General features: G+C 40.1%; 1 protein-coding gene across 3 annotated transcripts in view; it reads right to left on the bottom strand.

Moving 5' to 3' along the window:
- Nucleotides 1–10,704: 10,704 nt before the first annotated feature.
- Nucleotides 10,705–22,536, bottom strand: part of SLC1A7 (solute carrier family 1 member 7) — a 57,176-nt gene continuing 45,344 nt past the window's right edge. Inside the window, exons 8-11 of one of the 3 annotated variants that reach the window (XM_074831997.1) lie at nucleotides 21,176–21,370; nucleotides 17,887–18,021; nucleotides 14,140–14,239; nucleotides 10,705–12,052 (exon numbers count right to left, since the gene is read on the bottom strand). In XM_074831997.1, coding sequence (XP_074688098.1) covers nucleotides 11,816–12,052; nucleotides 14,140–14,239; nucleotides 17,887–18,021; nucleotides 21,176–21,370 — 667 coding nt within the window. In that variant the 3' untranslated portion in view covers nucleotides 10,705–11,815. The remainder of the gene's footprint in view (nucleotides 12,053–14,139; nucleotides 14,240–17,886; nucleotides 18,022–21,175; nucleotides 21,371–22,536) is intronic. The other 2 variants (XM_074831998.1, XM_074831999.1) reach the window with 2 other exon arrangements.

The raw sequence follows: 22,536 nt of genomic DNA, 5'->3' as shown, positions 1-22,536 counted from the left end.
CTTCCGGAGCTTTGGTAAAGTTTCTGTCTTGCTGTTGTTTGCCCATGTGGCAGTTGTGTGAATGTCTCTGAAGGTATAGCCCAAAGATTGAGTAACAGTATGCAGTTTAATAGATGTGGTACAATTTTTCACATATTGTATATCATTCACATTAAGAGTCAGAATTGAGATTAATGAAGCAAAAGAGATAAATGAGTGGGGGTGTCTTAGGAGACAACTGTTAAGAGTCAAGAGAAGTTTCTTTGTTTAGTTTAAGTCTGGAGATGGTGCCTGTCTATTTTATGGTGTTGAGTATTATCAGCTCCTGTTGGAATCATGGAAAATAAGGAAACCAAGAAAAAAGAAGACCTACAGAGGTACCTGGATGGCAAATTGCTTATTTGATTATAATGTTCTTCATCTGAGGCAGCTAATCTGCTTGATGAAATGGTCTTTTCTTTTGAGGATTTCTGATTGAACACGTGTTGTTTTGCATACTGCATTCCAGGATTTACTTGGAAACACAGCTGGCTTAATTTTTTACCAGCTGTTTTTACTGCTGGAGAAGATCTAGTTCCACACTCTCCCTTTGGGTTCCCATAGTACATGACAGTAATTTCCGGCTGATATTTCCTGCCTTAGACAATTCAACATGATCATGAATCACAGAAGGAAAGATTGCTTCCTGAAAAAAATAAAAGCTTGGCCTTAAAAATTGCAGAAAACCCCACATTTTTGAATTTCAGCTGTACAGCTGAGCAATAAAATATTACAACTCTGACTTTTGGGATAAATTTCCATGTAAAATGTTTACAGAATATAGCTCAAATCAATTAGCTATCTCCAGCAAACCCCAGTGGAGGTTTTGCCAGAACAATTTATTATACTCCTGAACCAGCTGAGAATATGCACATTTGTATAGTTTTTACTATCTTTAAACTTCAGTCCCTTACACTGTGATTCTGTGAGAAGTGAGGTGCCCCAGACTCCCTTTGAATCCCTTCAGAGTCTGATGTGGTGACTGCAGGGTTGAAGGGACATTTTAGCACCTTGTAGAATAAGGCCCAAAACTTCAGGATGATACATACACTGTTAAACTTCTTAATCAAGCATCAGACTTTGCCAGAGGAGACCCACCTATAGTTGAAGGAGCATATCCTGGAGACCAAGCAGAGTTAGGAAACCCTTTTCAAAGTTTATTTAAAAATAATTACACACTGGATTGGTCCTTTAAAGGGGACAATGTTTTCCAGTAGGAAAAAAAAAAAAAAAAAGACACCACTCTTCCCCGGTAAAAGCCTCAAAACCCCCCAAGAGGAATATCTTTTGATTGTTGTGTAAGAGATTGGTGACGGAGAACCACAGGTTTGATTCCTCACTTATCTGGTATCATCAGCACCTATGACATCGGACATAAAACTGTCCAAAATTGTAGTTTGTTTCCTTCTTTCAAAGGAATAAGAGGGTCCATGAGAGATAATGAGGAATAGTCAGAAGTTCATGGGACTAAGCCCCCATATTTTTTTAGCTGTGGGTGGTACCTGTAATCCAAAGGTCCAACCCAGATGTCAGGGGGAGCAGGACCCAGGAACAGGGTCGAACTTTATTATTCCCTTTAGTGAAAATGAGCAGAGTTGGAAAACTGACCTCTCCTTAGGCCACAAAGTTGGTCCAGAAAGAGGAAACACAGCCATTGTTTTCATGTAACTTTCTTCCTGTGAATTGCTTGGATTTGGGAAAGAGAAGAATAGAAAGTTTTTAAGGCTGAGTTAGGTGTATGGACAGTGAAAACTTGAAGTCTAAAACATTCAGTTGGCAGCTTTATTCCTTAGTATGCATATGCAAATCCTTGGTGTTCATGCGTGGTCTGTGTGCAAACTGAGGTCTGTTTTTTTTTTCTCTTTTTCTTTTAAAGGCCATTTTTCTTCATTACAGAGGATGCTGCACAAAATTGGGGGGGGGGCGGGGATTTTTCTGAGCTTGGATACAATTTTTCACAGCAACAGGAGTACAAATGCAGCACATGAGCTATGAAGAACTTGACGGGTGCCAAAATAGCCCCTGGATAATAAGCTTTTATTTCAAATGGTGGGCACATAGCCCGGCTGCGTCTGTCTGCATTGTGCACAGGCCGTTATGCAGCCGTTCTCCCCCTCGTCCCCATTCCTTCAGGCCCCTCGACCCCAAGGCCATCTCCTCCCGAGGACTGGGGCACACAGTGCCCACTCCCTACCCGCTCCTGCCTCTGCACACCCTCCCCTGTCAGCACTGCTCCCTTCCAGGTAACCCCAGTGCCTTGTTATTTGGGGGCTTCTAGGGAAAAAGGCCAAGGATAAATGGATCTTCCTCAGAGGTTTTATCTCCCCATAAGGGGTTAAGGCCCCTTTTCCCTCCCTGGGTGCTGGGAGGGGCCACAGGGCCCATGCTGAGGTGCCAGGGGGTCAGACTGGGTCTGGGGAGTCTGATTCCCTCTGCTCCCCACGTTCAGAGAAGTGGTGGGCTCCTCCTACCCCAAATGGGCAAAAAGGCCCCACAAAGGAGCTGGCACCATCCCGTCTGCTGTGAGGAGAGGAGAGGCCCTGGCCATGGCGGTTACTCTGTGGAGAGGGAGGTGGCACAAAGCCGAGGCCTTCTCCCCTCCAAGATGGCTCCCTGTGAGCCCCTCTTCAAGGAACAACGGGACCTTGCAGGTGACCAGCAGTCCCCAGCCTTGGCTGGCAGGAGCGGTGAGTTGTGGGGGATGCCGGTGGCCATGTGCCGGGGAGGGAGGCAGGGTGAGGGGCTGAGCGTGTCAAAGTCCTTTGTGGTGTATGAGGGGGCTGGCTCCTGCTCCGCCTCGAGGGCCTTGCCACACTGTGCTGTGGTGGTTGGGGTTTAAGTGTTATGTTTAATGAAAAAGAGATGCTTTACACAGTAAGTAGATACTGGTCTGAGGAAAACTGAGTTAAGAAAAAAAAAACCCTCCAAAGGAAAACTTTTGACCAATTTTCAAAGGGGATGTGGTGGGGCAGGAGGGAGGCTGCAAAGTGCCCCCTTGGGGGGAGTGGCGGCAGTTCCTAATGAACCGCCAACTTCAGACCTCTGGCAGCAGCGCAGCATCGCAGCGGGGCTGCTTCCCCCGAGAGCTGCCAACCACCCTCCTCGCAGCCGGCTCTGGGTCAGACAGCCATGCCGGGGCGGAGATCTGCTGGACCTTCTGAACAAAAGAAGAGCTGCTTTGGGGACTTGGAGATTATTTTTCTTAGCTCCCTCTCATAAATACTACAGGATTGTCCATTAAAAGGGCAGTTGGGGAAAGGATCCTCCAAGTCCTGCAGGTGTTCAGCACTTGGGCTGGCAGACTAACTAAGGCATCTATGGTACAACCCCCCTCCTCCTCTTCTGCTGCTTTGCAAGACGGATAGAAGGGACTTTTTCCTGGAAAGGCTGAGGATCTGGAGTAGCAGAAGTTAGGTACATGCAGGAGTGAGGCTATGGACCTGCATTAACAAAGTGGATGAGAATGGGAAGTGTCCTCCTCCCTGGGACCCAACTGCCATTTCTTCTGCTCCTCAGTGGTCCACACAGAGGGGAGAGGCAGGAGGGGTCTGACTGAAACTTCACAATTGTCCTCTTTTGACAGTGGTTCCTGATGGCCAATTAAGAGTTTAGTTTATGATGCTGTTTGTCACTATGTTGACAAAATTTTACAAGTTTTGCTTACAAAAAAGTAATAAGAGTAAAGACATAATTTATGAGTATTTGTGATGGGAAGCAGTCTCTTGGAAAGTTTCTATGATATAGTCCAATATCCTATTAACTGATTTTACTTTATACTATAATATTGGTGAGTCTTTCTTCCTGGGTTTGGGAATAGTTGTCCTAAAAACTTAAACATATACAGAATTTTATATAATATGAATTTAGCCTTGTTTTTTTCAAGATATTTCCTTCCCTAATGGGATTAATTTATGGAGGTCATTGTAATTGCTTTATTATGTTGCTAATATAAGAACAGTGAGTAAATTCCCTGAAGAATTCCATTTCCCTTAGTGAGGAAAATATTGGTGTGCCCTGTAGCTCTGATTCATACTGGTATTGTAAAGTCAGCCAGCTGTGAGATATATGTGGAGGCAGTGGATGATAAATGTGTTCTAATAATCCAGTATACAAAGTGTTTCCATAAAAATTCTTCAGTAGTATCCAACGACATTAAACAGTCCATCAATAAAGTTCTTCTTTAAATGGTTTTGAATCAGGCAAAGGCTGTTTTAATGCACAGTTATACAGGCTATCTCAAGTTTTCCCCATGGTAGTTCCAGAATCTGTTTTTAGCATATGATTATGATACTGCAGAGAATGTTGCTTCCGATAAAAATTTAGATTGATTTGCAGTATTCTCAGCTCCAGTTGCAGAAAAGAAATGAATGAGTCTCATGCTTTTATTACTTAGGATATAATTGTGTGTTTTTGACAGTCATCAAAGAAATTAGCTTTAAAAAAAAATCTTAGGGTATATTTTTTATACAGGATTAAAATTAACTTTGATTATTTATATAGCACTCTAGATATCTCCCCTTCTCTGTGGTGGACCTCTCTTTTGGGTCTGTTTATGCAGCAGTGGGATAAAACTCAAAGCACTTTACTGATGTGCTGAAGACAGTAGAGTTGCTGCACCATAAGGCACCCTCATCACCCACAGCTTTAAAGATTTGGCACTGGGAAACTTGCTTTGGTTGCTCCTACTCTCTCTGTAAAGCATGTAGGAAGAACCAATGAATCTTCCAATGCCAAACCAGGCAGGAACAACCGAAGCGAGTCTTCCAGGTTGTTCCCACCTGCTTTCAGAGACGGGATGAAAAAAACATCTGGGATGCAGATAATCTCTAATACCTTTTGTGAAATTTACTCTGGAGAGCTGCAGATTACTTGCGCAGAAAGTATGGTATGGAGCTGTACATTAATCTTGTGCACTGCACCAGTGAGAAAACAACAACTGAGAATGAGCAGTCACAGTGGAAACTCTCCATCGGAGAGCTTTGAGACTTCCTTTCCGAATTTTCTGCTAGAGCTAGCTCCAACCACAGTGCTGGACTGATACTCTCCTGTCTGTCCTGATTCCTCCCTTTCCAGATTCATTAGGAAGGATTTCATGTCAGATAAATGCTTTCTTCTGTTAAAAAACCTGAGAAGATTGGATGATTTATTCTAAAACAAAGATAATACATTTACTGATTAAATTATCAATAAAATATAGACTACTTAAATCTCTGTACTTTGAGTTTTCAAGAAAACTCATGAAATATAAAAGAACTATTTAAAGTATTTAAATGGAAAAGAAGATGGAAGATTAGGGTTGAAAATACTCAGTTTAACTTAGTTCTGTATAATTTCCACATGTTTTTAATAGCCTAGTGGTAAAACCCAATAAAACCACTAGAAGCAATGAAATCATAATGAAACATCTCAAGGTCAGTCTTGTTTTTCTTTTGGTTTTGCCATTTAGCCCATACAGTATTTGTAGCAGATGTAATGTGAGATATCTGTGAACATAAAACACTTCTTGTTTTGCTTCCCCTGCTTTTTCCATCTTATTAAAATACCCTTCTTTGGGGGGGAAAAAAAAAGAAAAAAAAAAAGCTAGAGATATTATATCCTTATTAGGAAAGTTCAAAAGTAACAATTAACTACAGCAAGTTTCATGTGGTGGGTCAAATCCTGGCTTTCAGCTAGTGTGTGCAGACACATTCAAGCATATGTTTCATTCCTAAATGAAATGCAGATACCTCTTTATGATGAAAGATGACTGCTTTTAAAGCAACAGATGCAGAAGTCTGTACCTTACAGAAGAAAAGCTCCTATGATGGAACCTGAAAAGCAGAACTGTAACCTATCCTGAGCACATCTGTAATTCCCAGTGGCATGGGAAATCTAGGGTTTTGTAATGACTTAATTGAATACACTTCAGGGACAATATTTGCTTGTTCTTGTGCTGGACTGAATGCTTCATGCTAGTTTGGAAGGAAGGACAGAATGCCCTATGTCATGGTTTAAACTCTATCCTAGCTGAAACCAGGACATCCTACCACCAAAAGTCTTTGTGGGAGTACAAATAAGTTTTCATCATATCACAAATAGAAGGAAAGGAGTTGTTCCATTAACTTGCAAAGTCTGTTCCAATAGTTTTCAGTGAGTGAGAGGTAGCCAAGAATTACCTGTGAAAGGGTGACCAGTGAGTCACAGATGCTTGTGGATACCTGTAGACCTGTCTTTAGTGGCTGTTCACAAGCAGAAGCTTTGTGAGGAGAGAGATGGCTTGCTCCATGCTTACATCTCCAGCTTCTCATCTTGGAGCCAGCAAAGAAAGGAGGTTTGGTTCTATTGCAGGAGAAGTAGCAATTAAACACGCTTCCTCTTCACCTAGCAATACTCACCATCTTGTCTTCCTGAAGCCTTCTTTATTCGTTCCCCAAAATACCACTGTCTCAGTAACAGACTGCTATGATTTTACTTTGCCAGCCTGTAAAATATCTAAGTATCCTGTGACACAAACCTGCCAAAAGTCTCAGCTGTGCCCAATCCATTCCCATATATCATCTTCTAGGCTATGGAGATGCAACTGTTGCTACTTTATAAATGATGGAATCTGAGGTTTTGTCACTTAAAACAGGAGCCTGGCAATTCCTGTGAATATTGTGAGTAGTGATCTTGTGCTTCCAGACAGACAGAAGTGGCTAATCCAAGGTAATCATGAGTCCCCTTTAATGTGTTATGTAACTGTCTCAGTCTTCAGCTGATTTATCCTTATCATGCAACACCCTGTTGAATTAGAAAACCACTTTTTCTCTGTTTATAGATGGAAGCAAACCCTGCATTCTTGTGGTCACTTGACCATGAGATCACATGAGAAGTCTGAGATGATAGTGAGTAACAAACTGAATATAAGCAGTGACCACCCTTCCTGTTCTATTGATTTCATCCATTTGGGGTTTTGTGGGACAAACCCTCTTATAAGTTCCAGAAGTATCAATCAGTATGCTCCAAAGTAGTTAGTGAGGAATGTTGTTTTGAGCATATATTGCCTCCTTAGTGGTATGTGAAATCATAGGCTAAAGTGAGAAATTTAATACATGTATTTCATTTGCAGCTCGGCCCTTAGTGAATGGATGCATTAAATTTGTCTATTCTGGGGCCTCTTTTCCAAATGCAACAAAATCAGATATTTTCCAGACATTATTATTGCAAAAAGATGTGCTTCCCCACTGCAAGATAGGCAGCAGTAGCATCCCTGTAGAAAAACCTACATTGCTTTGTCTCCTCACTATATTTAGTCCTCAGCTGGAGGGCTGTGATCTCAGCCAACTTAGTGCCTGAAGGGGAGAACCAGCAATTCCTCATTGCCACTGTGACTGTAATGAAAAATTGCTGTCCTGATGTAAAAATGCACCTGGTCGTTCAGCAGAGACACAGGCACAGGAGTACTTCGCATTGGGCAAGATCAAAGGCAGCCTGAGTTTTCCAAATTCAATTCATTTCCCAGGTTACACATTTTGCTTGCACACATCAGGCACCTTCTGCTAGTAGTTACCTCATTTTTATGGAAAGCACAGAAAGGACTGAAGTAATTTCCAAGATTAACCATCTGGCTTGAAGATGAAACTTTCCATCTACTTTGAAAGTATTACAAATCAGTTCACTGTGGTTAAAAAGGGACTAAAATTGTTTGTTATAGAATTGAAAGTGAGAGTTCATCAAATGGATGTTACAGGATTACTGTATTTTCTAAGGGCTTTAGAATTGCTAGTATAGCATGGAAGGAGTCTACAAAGTTAATGTTTCAGCTAATTATTTAGATCATCTTATTTGTATGTTGGGATACATATTCAGGTGGCACAAATAAGCTTATCTGCAATTAAGTCATTTAAGTGGCATCAGTTAAGGCTAGCTGAGAATATGAGTAACTGTATTAGTTCCATAAACTTCTGTATTTGGGTTGGCAGCCAAAAGCTCTTGGGAGTTAGTGGGATGCATAAGTGCTCTAGTTGTGTCTCTTTCTCCCAGTTCTAATTCTTGCACAAGGATTTATTACAGCAATTCAATACTTCAAACTTCCTTGGCATTGGCAAAATCCTCAAGAACCTGTTTTAGATGTCTTTAATGATGTTTTATGCCACAACAATCTGCAGTGGCTTTTTTCCTCTCAGTAGTATCTCTAGAGCAGTTGCAAATTAACCAGCATAAAACAGCTGCCTCTGATAAGTATGTGTTAATTTGATTACTTCCCAAATTATTTCTTCCATAGCTGTATACAGTGCACCACCCTTCTTAATTGTCTTTCCTTCCTCAACATTCTCCTCTAGTGTGTCTTGAGTATACTTTAATTGGGTAAATTCCCTTTCTTTTTAGCAGTGGGAGGCAACTTCAAAATAAGGTTGAATATTACCAGTTAAGAAATATGTTCTTTCTAAATATACTTGAAAGTATTCCATGTAAACTGTTGTAATTAGTGATGGATTGGTTGATTGATTTTTTTAATATAAAAGTTTTGAGTCTATAAAGGTCACATTTGGTTTTATGCTCTGAGAGTAGGAGAAACATATTTACCCACTCAAAGCTGGCACTCTAACTTGATAATCAACAGCTTCATTATTTTTGTTGGAAGAAAGTGTGATAATGGCTGGAAAATACCATAAGGAACCTACTGCTGGCCTAATTGCATCATGTGTCAAGCTGCTTGACAACAAACACCATGAGACACAGCAAATAGTTAACATGGGGGAAAACTTACCGTAAAAATTATTTTAACTTCAGTGTTTGCCTCTCCCCAGTTAACAGTGGTGTCTTGTGTTTAGTACAGAGTGACTGTAGTAGTAGTCAGATGCTCCAGGCAAGGTCACACTACACTAAGCAACGTATATTTAGCAGAACAGACTTAACGTGCCGTAGGCCTCTAGTTAGCAGTATTTGATACCACAAATTATAAAGGTCAGGTGAGAAACTGGACCACTGCCTTCCTCCCAGCTGAATGGGAGGCATGTGTTAGTATAAAACCCAAGTTTTAAAGATCCAAACAATATAATGTAAAAAAAAAAAAAGCATTTCAAATTTGCAAAGCGGAACTGGACACTCTTTGAATAGGGTTTGAATGCAGAAGGATAACTTTAAAACAGCCTGTTAATTCCATAAAAACATCCTTCACACACATGAGACTTCTGCATTCCCTACTTGCCAGAGTGTAAAGGGCAAAATTGTGGTTTTCTTTGTTGTGTAGGACTTGTGTAGCACAACCGGCTGTTTCTTCTGGTCTTTGATGCTTTATCTCATCTGAAGTTCTCATTGTAGAAGTCACAGCTTCTTAGCAGTGGAGTTGGCTTAGACCTCTTGAGACATGACTAAGCTGAAGAGCGTCAGACTAAGTAAGCTGTCTCAGGCAAGCATGCAAAAGGATTTGCACTCTGTAGTAAGCCAAAGGTTGTAGGTAGCTGGAGAAGAAGGTGGTGGTAAAGCTAGCAGCACTTTCTGCTTGGCAGACCATGGCACCTTGGCATGGTGTGTGGGCAGACTCATCCAAAACCACTTAGTTCAGAACTACTCATTCCAAATCTTGGATCTACTTGGCCTCTTTCTTCATCATTTTTATCTGCGCAAAGTGATTGTAAAGTGGTAGATGACTGGCAAGATTTTACTATCACTTCACATAGCTGTAATTGACTGTGTGAAGTTGACACTTTATGTTTTTCTTGCTGGCAAAGTCAGCGTGCAGAGACCTGCCCTCTCCACATGCACTTATGCTGTTTTGTCCCTGGCTGCTTGTTCTTGTCCCTGTGTCACCCCTTCACTTGTGTTGACACAACTGTCTGTTAGGACTGTGCTAAAAACATATGTGAACTGGTTTGAATTAAAAAACTTCTCATCTGATTCTTCGTCTGGCCTCATAAATAATAGGGGCTGTACAGCTGGGAGAGGGGGGGAGGCAGTGCAGGGAGGAATGGACAGCTGGGGAAGGATGAAGGGGACCTCCTGGAGCTGCCAGTGCTGCTGAGATGAAAGTATCAGATGTTGTGTTTGTCAGCTAGTGCTTCTGCCCATTCAGAGAGGCACAGACCAGCCTCAGCTCTCCCAAATCACCCATTTTAATAGCACTCTGTAGAGCAGGTCCATTATAGGACTTGTTCAGGAGCAAATTGTTCTGAATAATTTCAGTTTTTCCCTACTCTTTGTGTTCTGTGTTTGTTGTTCTCACTCTAGGATCGAATCAGGATAATAGTTACCAGCTGTATGTATTTTCAAATTAATACATCATTTCTGAAGAATTATAGGCAAATAAGATGTGTGTTTGTTCTTTCTGGCTTTACCATTTGATATTTAAACTACCTGTACTACAGCCCTCTGAGGCAACTATTTAGTGCATGACAAAAGAAATAGTCTGAACAGGAACCATCAGAGAAGAGATGAATATGCACATCCCAGGAAAACCATTAACCACGTGCATGAAGCACTTCTGCTTCTGGTGAGTGCAGAAATTGTCCTTTTTGACTGGGTTATTTTTTCTCTGCAGATGAGAGGAGCATATTATAATACCAGGCACATGTTATCTGAAACTGATATGCCACAAGTAGCTAAATATAATATGTCAAGTGTATTGATATGAACTAGTATGTAATCTCTGGATTGAATCCCAACTTTTGAAAAGGTCTCCTCACTTTCACTCTCCATTTTGGCAGAGAAATAAGAAGACACTAATAGTAGAAGTGCACAGACAGCCTGTTTTTAAATGGCAGGTTTATTAAAAATGTTCTCTATCACAAACATTGGAAACATACTCAGTAGATAGCGGAAAGGGAGTAACTGTCAATGTAGATCAACCACTGAATTATGAGAAATAATGGGCCAGTTTTCACAGCAAACTCCTCACAAAACCCCAATATTACTCAGCATCATCGGGTTCCAGTTTGTATTCAGTCTGCCCTTAGGATGAAGCGTATGGTTCACGAGCTTGAGCTTTGGGTTTATACATATTTACAGTAGAACAGCCTACAGATTACAGGAGAGGACAAATTAGCACCAGTGTTTATGGATTAGGGCTCACATCGCCTCTGCCACTGCATGTGCATGGTACTGACTCTACTGAAGAGTTAGGTTAAAAAAAGGTTAATAAATCTGGCACTTGGAAGGCAAAGTGTGCTCTGCAGTGACCTAGGAATTCTTTGTGTTATGTATCACACTTGAATGCCTGTCTCTGAAGGCTGCCCATCAGAATTACCTTAATGTGCTTTCTTGCAGAAGTGCATACTTTGCTTCACCTCTGCTTGAAATGTTACTTAGTAATATATGTAACTCCTTAAGATCAGGAAATCTGTGTGATTTTCTTACTGCTGTTCTAAAACTAAGCACAAACTCTATATTTAGTGAATATTAGACAAAATTAGTATCTTTAGCGGTTTTGGTGAAACATTTTCACATAGCAAAAAATCTACATAAATACAGTGTTCATAATTACTGAGATTCACAAAAAAAGGCTTTGGTTAGAAAACCAAAAAGGGTTAAATAAAAAAAAACTTTAAAAAAAAGCCAGAGGAGTGTCAAATGCTGTATCGGAATCAAATGAGAGCAGAATAAACCAGTAGTTGTCCATTAGTCAATTTTTCAGTATTAAAGTCTTCCACCTAAAGAAGCCCATGTCTCTTGCAAGCTGTATGCCTTTCCTGACGTTCACAGCTGGTCTCCTAGCTCCAGTACAAGCAGGGTGGCAGTAATTCCACATTTTCCTGTTCAAGGCAAAGAGTCCCTCTTCCAGCTGTGAGGTAGAGATTGGGTATCAGGTCACTGGGGTATGAGATACCACTGAGTGTAGCAGTTACACATTTGTTTCTAGTTCATTTATTTCAATAGTGCAGTGGTCTTTACTGTTGGATTTCTTAGTGTGATTCTCCACTGGACTTTCTTCTTGCTCCACTTGTACGGGTATGTGGTGCTGAAACCCTTTCACTGTTTCTGGTCCACGAGAGTCATTCATGGTCTTCACACAGCCATTTCTCTGGTAAGCCACAATCTGATGGATGTTAATAGGCTTAGTTTCACAGATCAATGGCACCTATGTGAAAAGCAGTAAGATCTGGAATACTGCCACTGTTTGCTGTATACAACAGGAAAGGAATTTTTACTTTGAGAGCCTGTGGTCTGCTTTACATTCACCAGGATTATCTAGGACCTCCATAGACTTCCAGGACCTGTTTCTCATATACACTAAAGCATCTTTGCACCATCTGGATAAAGTGAAAGTGTCTCTAAGTATGTAAAACTGCAAATTCTGTCACAACTCTAACTTATATTCACAGTAGTAACTGCTTGCATCAGTAAAGCAATATAAGTAGGGTAAACAAAGACTAGAATTTCAGGGCTGAGTTTAAAAGATACAGATTCTCAATGACCAGTATGCTGAGCTTTGGGCAGTGCTTGCTCTTGAGTGCAATTACATAGACCAGTAAGTCATTTGTTGTCACCTTCTGCCTTTCTTCTTACCCAATAAACTAACACCTGTCTTCAGTTTGCCCTCTTTCAAAAGAAATAAAGAGGATTTTATTGACTGATTCATAAGTTAAATATTGAAGTGTCCTTTAAATCAAACCAGAAGTTCTGATGGGGAAAATGATGTAAATACTGGCAGAGAAAATAGGTGGGCTTGCAGCTGAGAAAATTTGGCCTTTGGGTATACATTACTAACTCCACAAATCATGCAGCCAAAATGTATGGCAGACTAATGGTGTATTTTAATACAATTACAGAGCACAATGCAAAGAAAAATCTCATCCCTTAGGAGGGATTTTATATTCTTGAAACATCTCTTCTTGAGTTCTGACTGAGTTCTAAATACAGCAGTGAAATGTCAGGAGGCCTGTGTTATGCAGGAGCTCAGACTACACTTCTGGCTTTGTAATGGATGGCATACTTTAGCTTTAGGTTGTATGTTTATTTTTTTAGTAGCTAGCTATATATGTAGCCCATATATTCAGGCCTAATCCTGTCATCAGTAATTACTGCAGGTGCTAAGTACCTCAGAGGATAAGGCCTGTCTTTCTATATAAAACTTGAAAGAGCAGGAATTGTAAATGCATGTTGCAGGAAGGCGTGAGAATGGGATTTACTGGAAAGACTGACTGTAAAATGGGAGAAATAATAACAGAAATAAAACTTCGCTATTAATACTGTTGTTCTTTGTAGAATACTACAAATGATGCACAGAAATTAAATATGCCTTGTGAAAATCAGCCCTGATGAAGAAACTTTTCTGCATAAACTATTCTGTCTTTGTGGAAGAAAGGTAGTGAGAGTCTGCCATGAGCAGAAATGGTTGGAGATTAGCACCTCCAATCATGATGGGCTCATGGAATTAGGAATCTCCTTGGTCAGGGATCTGAAGGAAGAGCATTACTTGGAGTTCCTGATATAAGGAAAGAGTGAATGATGCACGCCAAGGAGGAAGGAAAAAAAGCATAGGCATGGAGGGAGGCAGGGGCAGAATACAGAGGTATGTGTGGTGTATGGAATGAGGTATAAGAGAAGGAAAACCAAAGATGTAAGGAGGGACTTGTATTAAATATAGGAGTCATGAAATGCCTGAGAATGAAGTCTAGAATAGAGCAATGTGCTTGTGCTAGCCCAGAAAGGAAATTATTGCAATGGTGGCTTCAGGTGATGCTAACACAGAGGGTAGTTGCTTTTGTTGTGAGCTTATTGATTATGCATATACACACTCATATATACCTTTACCTTCCCCTACACACAGATACTCAAGGAAATTTGTCACCCTGTTCTGTTGCTGATCATATTTTTAGAAGAAGGGCGACTTACTGGCCAGTCAGGACTTAGGTACTGAGCGTGGGACTTGCAGTTCCAGCATCTCATGCATTTGCAGGACAGTGCAGCTGTTCTCCTGCTCCCAGCCCCAGCATGCCAGACACAGCTGGCTGGCAGGCTTTGAACTTGAGTGGCTTTTTGCATGACCTCATGGAAAAGGACCCCTCTACCCCATCTGGCTAAGCAGCACATTGCCCAATTCTGACCTCTCTCTGAAACACCTTTGATAAACTAGATGAAACACAATGTGGGAGGCTGAGAGCTCGCAGGTTCTTTGCCGTAATACGGCACACGCTGGTACACCCTGGTTCATGGTGCTGTTACCTCATCACCGTCCTTGATAAACTCCTTCCGGCAGATGTGGGCCATGATCCCAGCAGCCAGCGCATCTCCCAGGACATTGATCATTGTTCTAAACCTGTCTCTGGAAAATCAAATAGTAATGGTAAGTTGTTGGCTCTTTGAGTACATTCGTATGCCTTTATCACTGCAGTAGTTATAGCTGAAGGCCAGTTTTGCTGTTTTTGTGAGCTAACAAGTTTAGAAATGGTAGTAAGGAGTTTGGTACGGGGCAGCCACTAGTTACTGAGCTGCTCAGTTGGGTTTTCCAGCCTTTTCTGAGCTCAGTGCGCTGTGCTGCCACATACTTTAATTTGTAACTGAGCTAAGTAGAGGAGCTATACGTCCCTATACATGCAAGCTGATTCAGCACTAAAAAGGTTTAACACAGGAGGTCAAGACTGCATTTATGTCCGAGTTTTAATGTTAAGGTCCAGTATTATGGCCTGATTTGGAGGCAGGTGCTGCAAATGTCTTCATTCAATACAAGTAGAGGGCAGCCAGTACAAAAGTACCTTATATTAGTTATCAGTTATCAAGGTCCCAATCTCAGCAACCAAAGTGCTAGTTAAGTAGATTATTGTATTGGTAGAATGTGCAGAATACAATCAAAATTATTCGGAAGATTACTAAATCACTACACTCACAAACCAAGCAGGCACTGACCATGTTTAAATCGTGTTCATTCCTGAAAAAGCTATGGTTGCTATGGCTACCAGTGGCTCTTAAAGATTCTTCATTTTCAGTTATCATCTTTTCAAATTTAAATTTGTATGCTTGACAATACTTTGTATACATACAGTTTCACTGTTTTTCATTTATTCATTTATGAGATCATTTCTTCCCTGTTTACACCTTCTACCCGCTGTCTAAAAAATAAATCTATTAAAATATAGACTGTAAATACACAAAAGCAAGTGGTTGTCATAGACAAGTGTTACACTTGAGAGAGCTTGGAATCTATTAGTTAAAATTGATGAGATTTCAAATAGATGATACAGCCTTTAAGCCTGAAATATATTATGTCTTTTCCAAGAAAAACATACATATCTGAAAACTGTGTCATATTAGTAACTTGATTTATAAATGTAGGTTATAAAATGGAGGTTCAGAAATCTGCAGATGTTTGGCTTATTAAAGTCAGTGACAGTCCAATATCAACACTGCCCAGATTTCTGATCCTGTGTCTTAATATAGAAAAGAATTGAAACTGTGTGCTGATTTTTTTTCAGATATTTTAGGCATGTACTCTATGTATGCAAATGTTTATGTGGTTGCTTGCCTAATTAGCATGAAAGTTCCTGCATGAAAGGTTATTTGTGTGTGCAGTTACCCAAATTGTACATGCAATTGCAAGTAACTTCAGCAATAATATTCCACAGCCTACACCTAGATGTGGTTGTTGACTCCAGGACCCAGTCCTACACTTGTTTGCTGAATCCATTTTTCTAATTCCTGCTGTTCTGATTTGGGGTTTTGCCTTGAGGAAAATTCCTACAAGAATATGTTAATCAGGAAAAAATACTGTTACAGCACATATTGATAGCTGTTCCTGTTACACATAGACTTTTTTTTCCTTGGCTGATCATAAAATTTTTGTTCTTGGAAGGATATTCTGAGTTGTTAATTTTGGATTGTGCAAAGAGTCAGCTGTGTTAGAAAAGAAGCTGTATGAACAGAGCTCAAGAGTTTGCACTCCCTTTTGGGCTCTGATTAGCAACTCTTCTGAAGGTGGGATTTTTCTGAGGAAACAGTGCACCACACTGAAACTCTTAAGAAAATGGGTTGCCTAGCACGTTGCTTGACCAGTTCTATTCCATGTTTCTGTGTGTATGGAGTAGTCTGCACTACACACGAGTAGAATCACACCACACACCAGACATTTCTCCACTAAGAGGCCAACCTGCTCCTAGTGGCATTGGTTTCAGTGCAAACATGTGAGTCAGGTGTTGTGGTGGTGTTTTAGCTTTAGATATTACTAAAGATGAAAAACTTTTACCTTGTGTTTAATAAATTAGCTGAGATGTTTTGATTTTCTTCTTTATGTCTCTAGGCACTAGCTAAAAGTATGACATTCACATACATGTTATGGCTACCTAAATGAGTTGTAATACCTGCAGTGCATTGTAATGGGTATTTCAGTCTCGTGAGATCATCTAACCAGCCTTCTTTAAGAATTCTTCATACTCCAGTACTTCCAAAACTAATACTGAAAATATTCATCATGTCAACCATGTTGACACTTTGCATCTGCAGGCTCTTGAAACCACCAAGTGCCGAAATATAGAAATATACTTTTTGTATGAAAGGTCATCTGCAAAAGACAGAAAATTGGGTCTGTTCCTTGCTCACTTCTAAATACCATCTGGAACTATAGCCTGAAAAAGTTTTTTTGTCTGTTGTTTTGAGAAGTTTTGTAACACAAAAAGAAGCATAATTCCCATATACGCTGGAAGACTTCCTGGAAAAACAATGAAATGTTGATGTTGCAAGAGCTGGGTGAAAACTGAGCAATATAGAGGGAAAAGGCTTTTGTAATACAGCTTAAAATACTTTGATTTTGTTGTGCTTCATTAACTACTGAGCTTCAGTGACTAGCATTAGAAAGGCTGCTTTATTAAAATCTGAACTGCCATTCCCAAGTTTAGGTGCCCACAGCACATATCCTTCACAGAAGAATGTTCCTAAAATAAAATATGTCTTAAAATATGCATACAACACAACACTCATGACTCCTATTAATAATAATAGTATTCTATTACACTGAACAGGAAAGTAAATCATTTATTCTCACAATTCTTTGTACAAAAAATCAGGGGCTTAAAGTTGAATAAAATAGGATACATAACAGAATGGACTTGTAACACATTTTTACCCAGAATCTTGATGTAATGAAACTCCACTGTATTAATGGAGATATATTTTATATAGATTAAATAAAAAATAATTTTGACTGTTCCTTGTGAATGCATACACTAGTTATATAGTTAATTGGAATACTAATGAGCTAGGGACCGGTATTTTACAATTCATCTTCCTAGACTTTTCAAAATGGTTTGATTGATTTATGGACATTTACATAAAAGTTCAGAGTTCAAATAAACCACTCCTTATGAATTTTTAAAGCTACTCTTCCCTGGGTGACACAAATCTCTTTTATTCTGAGCATGTTAAGTTTTAGCCTCTGCTGTTAAATCCTCAGTGATTAGGGATACAGCAAAGTAACCTCTCTACAGAATGGCTGCACTTGCAAAACACGGAGACACTTCTATTGCTTGACTGTCCTTCTAGATAAAAATAATTCTTAAGTTTTCCCGTGATCTGACTCAAGGTAGTTACTTTGGTCTACTTCTTCATCCTCCCTCCTTGTGAATGTAAAGTACAATTGATCGCTGTCCTCTTCAGGACAATCTTATCTATATCAGAAACTGCTGTGGTGACCTCTTTCAGCCTGCTCTGGTTTTAGACTAAATGAACTCTGCTTCTTCAGCCTTTCTGTGTAGGTCTTATTGTCCCAGTCTCATCTAGACTCTCTCATTTGTTTGTGTCTTTTTTCAATATAATGTCCACTTTAGCAGAGTATTTAATCTGAGGCCACATTACCACCATTTCAAGCAAAATAATTACTTCCTATGCCTTTTTATGTATATCTGTATTACTGTACCCCTGGAGACCATTTCCTTTTTAGCAATGTTGTCACACTGGAAACCACAAAAGCTTAATGTTACTTACAGTGCCCAGTCGACGGCAATAATCAACGTGATGTCGTCTGTTGGGAGCCCAACTGAGGTCAGAACAATGACCATTGTCACCAGGCCGGCTTGTGGGATACCTGCAGCACCTATGCTGGCAGCTGTTGCTGTGATACTTTAACAAAGAAAGAAAGGAAGAAGCTTTACCAGTGATGGGTTGCTCTGCAACAAACCACACCGTGTTTCTACAGGAGCTTTCCTAAACCATAATCCTTCTTACACAAGCCACTGCACAGAAGTGCCAGTGTTTTGTGGACAGAAGCCAGGTCAGAGAGCAAGAACAGGCCAAACTGTCTGCCCAGTGCTAAATTCTCACCCTTTACCTTTGCAGCTTTGGCACTGGTGGGACAGTTCTGTTATCTCTTAATATCACAAGTGCAGAGAAAGGGGGGCAGCCAGGCTGTGGGCTTCTCTGAGTTATGTCAGCTTCTCGTGGGTCATGGCACCACGCAGCGCTGTGTGCCATGAATCTGCCAGCACTCCTCATCGCTGCTTCACCCTTGGCAGCAGAGCTCCCAGCAGACATCTCTGAGTCGTCATCGGCAGTTCCTGTGCCAGGCAAATCCGCGGCTGGCTGCGGCTAGGGCCTTTAATGTCAATCCATCACAAAGAGGCTAGGCCAAGGGTAAAGAGGCTGGGCCAAGGGTGAAGTCCTTGCATAGCACATGGCTTTGCATACTTGGATCTAAATATGAAGCGAGCGTGAATGTGACTGTACCTCTTCAGTTTCTGGAAAGTATTTTTACTTGACCTTCACACCATTTTTTCAGCCAGGCAAGCAGAAATGAATGGGAGACCAGGTCAAGAGTGGACCTGGCAGGCTTAACATTTTTTTCATAATGCTATTTTTAGGGAAGGGATTTCATTCCTTTCTCCAGGAGCAAAAGTGACTGGATATATTCATTTCCGCCCATCTGGCCACTTCCAAGAGCTAGGCCATCCAGCAGAAAGACAAAAAACAAAAGTTGACAATTGTAAAAGGAAGACATAAAGCATATACAGATAATCCACTGCATTCATCAATCCAGAATTTCAGAGCTTTTGGCAAGCAGTTAAGTCTCATCAACCTCCTATGATGGAAAATGAGGGTAACAGTGTTCACCCATATGGAAACTGAGACACAGAGATATCCAGTATCTTGCTCACAGCTGTACAGTGTACCAGTAGAGCAGCATCAGTATTTATAACTAGAGCCCTTTCCTGCAATAAAAAAAATACATTTGCATGTGGGTGTGATGGGGAATGAGAAAGACTTAAAACTACATTTTGAAAAAGTTAGATTGTATAGCATCCTAATAGCATTGTGATATGCAGAGTATAGATAGAAAGGAAGAGACAGAAGGTCAGTAATTGAATAAGAGATAAATGTAATGAACATTAAAAGGTTCTCCAGTTAGTGCTATAAACTGGCTAGCTGATTAGGACTGCTTCTGCCTTCTAAGTCAGTTCAGGTCACAAAGTCTCATGACTTAACTGGGAGCAAAACCAGGAATGTTTAACTAAGATTGTACAGGCAAGCTCATTTGCTATTCCATTCAATTTTGACCTTAATGTAGATGTCTCTTTCTATAATATGCTCAACTAATGAGAATAGGATCTTTACTCTTTTTCTGTTACATCTAGGTTTGCATAATCACATTGACATAAACTGTCAACCTGGATTTTACAAACTATGAGCAAAGTAGACTGATAATTTTTCTAACATTTTTTTTCCCCCTGCCAAAATATCCTGGCACTCAGGAATATTTGAATTTTAAATCTCCAGGTGCTAAAGTATCAAGATCTGGGGCAGGTTTGGTCCATAGAGTAACATTAGAATTTGGCTTCAGATATTCAAGGTACTGAATCCACTGTGATTTCCTATTTATCCTCTTCTTTTGTGAGTCTTTTTATTTATTTTCCTTTCTTGGATTTTTCCAATCTTCATTTGTATTTTCCTTCTATTGTCTTCTGCCTGGTCCTTATGTACTAGCACTTAATATGGGGAGTGAAAATAAAGAGATAAAATAGGGTTCTCTAAGAGAAAACTAGAACTTACCTTCTTTCCATTTACTATCACCCTCCTTCTTCTTCATTCTTCAGATCACCATTCTCTACTTCAAGGTCTATGTAATGTCTGCCTATGATCTGGGCCATATTTTGGGACCACATGCTAAATACATCTCCAAATTCAAAATCACCAAAGACTAAATTTTAGCACAGGGTCATTCCAATAATTTTCAGAGAGAGCAAGCCTGAAGCAAGAGCTCATATGGGCACAGTTTATTTCTTCTGCTTCTAGTCCAACCAGATCTTGCCTGAAGCCCATTAACAAACCTCAGCTGTCATCTTCATCTGGGGTTAGTTTCAGGACTCTCCTCTTCTTGTCATGAGGGTTTTCAAGTCCAGCAGATGGGCAAGGCCCAGCAGTGTAAATGGGGCAGTAATGAGGTCACTGGGTGGGTAGGTAAGCAGATCTCAAATATGTTGCACAAGGTTCTGACTATGAGGAATGTTTTTCTAATCATTTGTTCCCTGCTGGAAGCCTGCAGGTTTCAGTCCCTGAGGCACTCTTTGGCAGCCACTGGAGTTATTCTGGCAGTAATTGTTCAGCTGGATCTTCTAGTCTTTTGGATCCATTACAGACCTTTCAAGGACAGAGAATGCAACTATAGCACTCTCTACCCACTGAGAGCATGGTTGTTTATGAAGTTTTCTGCTTTAACAAGCAGTAGAGAAGACATTTAAAAAATATCTGAGTGATAGGACATCTTCATGAAAACCTGCCCTGATAGTAGCATCTGTCTGCCTTCCCCTGTTCCCCTACTCCTCTGACGTTTGACAGAGCTTCCTAACACATGCTATTCCCTGTTATCTGATATAGGACTTCTATTTTTGCATTTTTCAACCTTTTACTCTCATGTAAGGATGCAAACCAGACAAAGTTTAAAACAATTATGATGTTTGAAATAGTGTTTTAAACAAATAATAATAAAATGTTCCAATCCTAGATGATCAATGGATTGTCTAAAATTAAAAATGACAGTTATGCTCAAATAGAAACACATTTCCTAGTGTCCACATGCTTCTATTCAACAGTACCAGTACAATTTCTCTTTGCACAGTCCCTGATCTCTGCATTACTTAAAAATAACCATCCTATGAGGAAAGCATCCTTTGATAATAGCAAAGATGAGTTTTGTTCTGAACATTGTTACATACAAGAATCATAACAGTGTCCAATTCAACAAGACAAGCAAATTGCAGCATGTGGAATTTGAGGTTTATACCTTATAGTAATAATCTGCCCAAAGTCCAGCTCATAGTTGTTTACTTGAGCAATAAAGATGGCAGCCACTGCCTCGTAGAGCGCCGTCCCATCCATGTTGATGGTGGCTCCCACAGGCAGCACAAACCTCGCAATCCTTCTGTCCACATGGTTATTCTCCAACAAGCACTTGAAAGTGATAGGTAGTGTGGCTGAGCTGCAAAACAGCAGAGAAGCACATATTGAATTATATTTATTTCTGGGGAATTGTAGCAAACCTTCTCAAGGCAGGATAAATTTTACACTAACCATCTGAGCACTGCTTCTCATTCCTTGGTCTGCACGTATACTCACTTGCCGTGTAACTCACTCCTTTGCTCGAGGGAGGATAAAGACAGTTATATGTATAAATGCTAGAGTTAGTGCCAATTTTGCTTCCCCAAAATCAAAAGTGTTGTTCTCTCTTTCCCTCTTTCTGAAGAAAAGGGACAGAAATCCCACAAAGGCAGTATTGTACACTGAAAGGCAAGACAGGGGAAACACCCCGTGCAGGATATTAGTAAAATCTCTGAAAACTGTTGTGCACTCATGGTTTCTAAAAAGGTTTACATTCAGGCCTTCTGAAATAGAAAGCCATTTTTAAACACCAAGAGTAACCATAAACCAAGGAAAGGTATAAAGCAAGAAAGGCTCTTCACTCATTGTAAGAAAATGCTATATAAATGCCCTTAGGGATTGTTCCAGTTCTCATTGCATGTTGACAGTAATTAGATGAGCAGTTTAGGCAATGAATTATAATGGCAGTGACAGTTTACAAGAGATTGGAATGCTGCTTAGGTTAAACTCTAAAACATCCCAGTGGGCAACAGTACTGACCAAGAAACTACTCCTTCTTTTGCCACAGAATGCATTAATTCATCACAGAATTCATAATGCATTTCTGCAAGGGGTTAGGCAAAGGTCTTATCAATAGCATGCCTGAAAATAAAAGCTACAGACCAAGCTCCTGTATTCAGGAATATACAATCCCATTTCCCCTCTGGGACAGATTTGCCCATGTCTCTGTGTGATCATATAACAATCACATAACTCCAGGTCATACAATAATGTATACATATGTAAAAAAGACATAAATATGAATGTGTGTAGAATGGTATGGAATGAAGTGGAATGGTATAAGACTATTTGACAAGTATTAATTTTAAAATGAGTTTGACCCCTTCCCAACTTCAACCCTCCATTTTATACTCTCTAAAAAATCTGATTTTTGTTTTTACTAACTGCGGCAATTAATTAAATATTATCTCATCATAAATTTCCTCATTTTCAATCAGATGCATGCATCTTTAAATAGTAACACACCAAAACATGTTTATCTTTATA

Source organism: Strix aluco, chromosome 8 (assembly GCF_031877795.1).
Source record: "Strix aluco isolate bStrAlu1 chromosome 8, bStrAlu1.hap1, whole genome shotgun sequence".
Classification (NCBI taxonomy): domain Eukaryota; kingdom Metazoa; phylum Chordata; class Aves; order Strigiformes; family Strigidae; genus Strix; species Strix aluco.
Note: the sequence above shows the minus strand (reverse complement) of the source record. Positions and strands in the feature narration are given on the sequence as shown.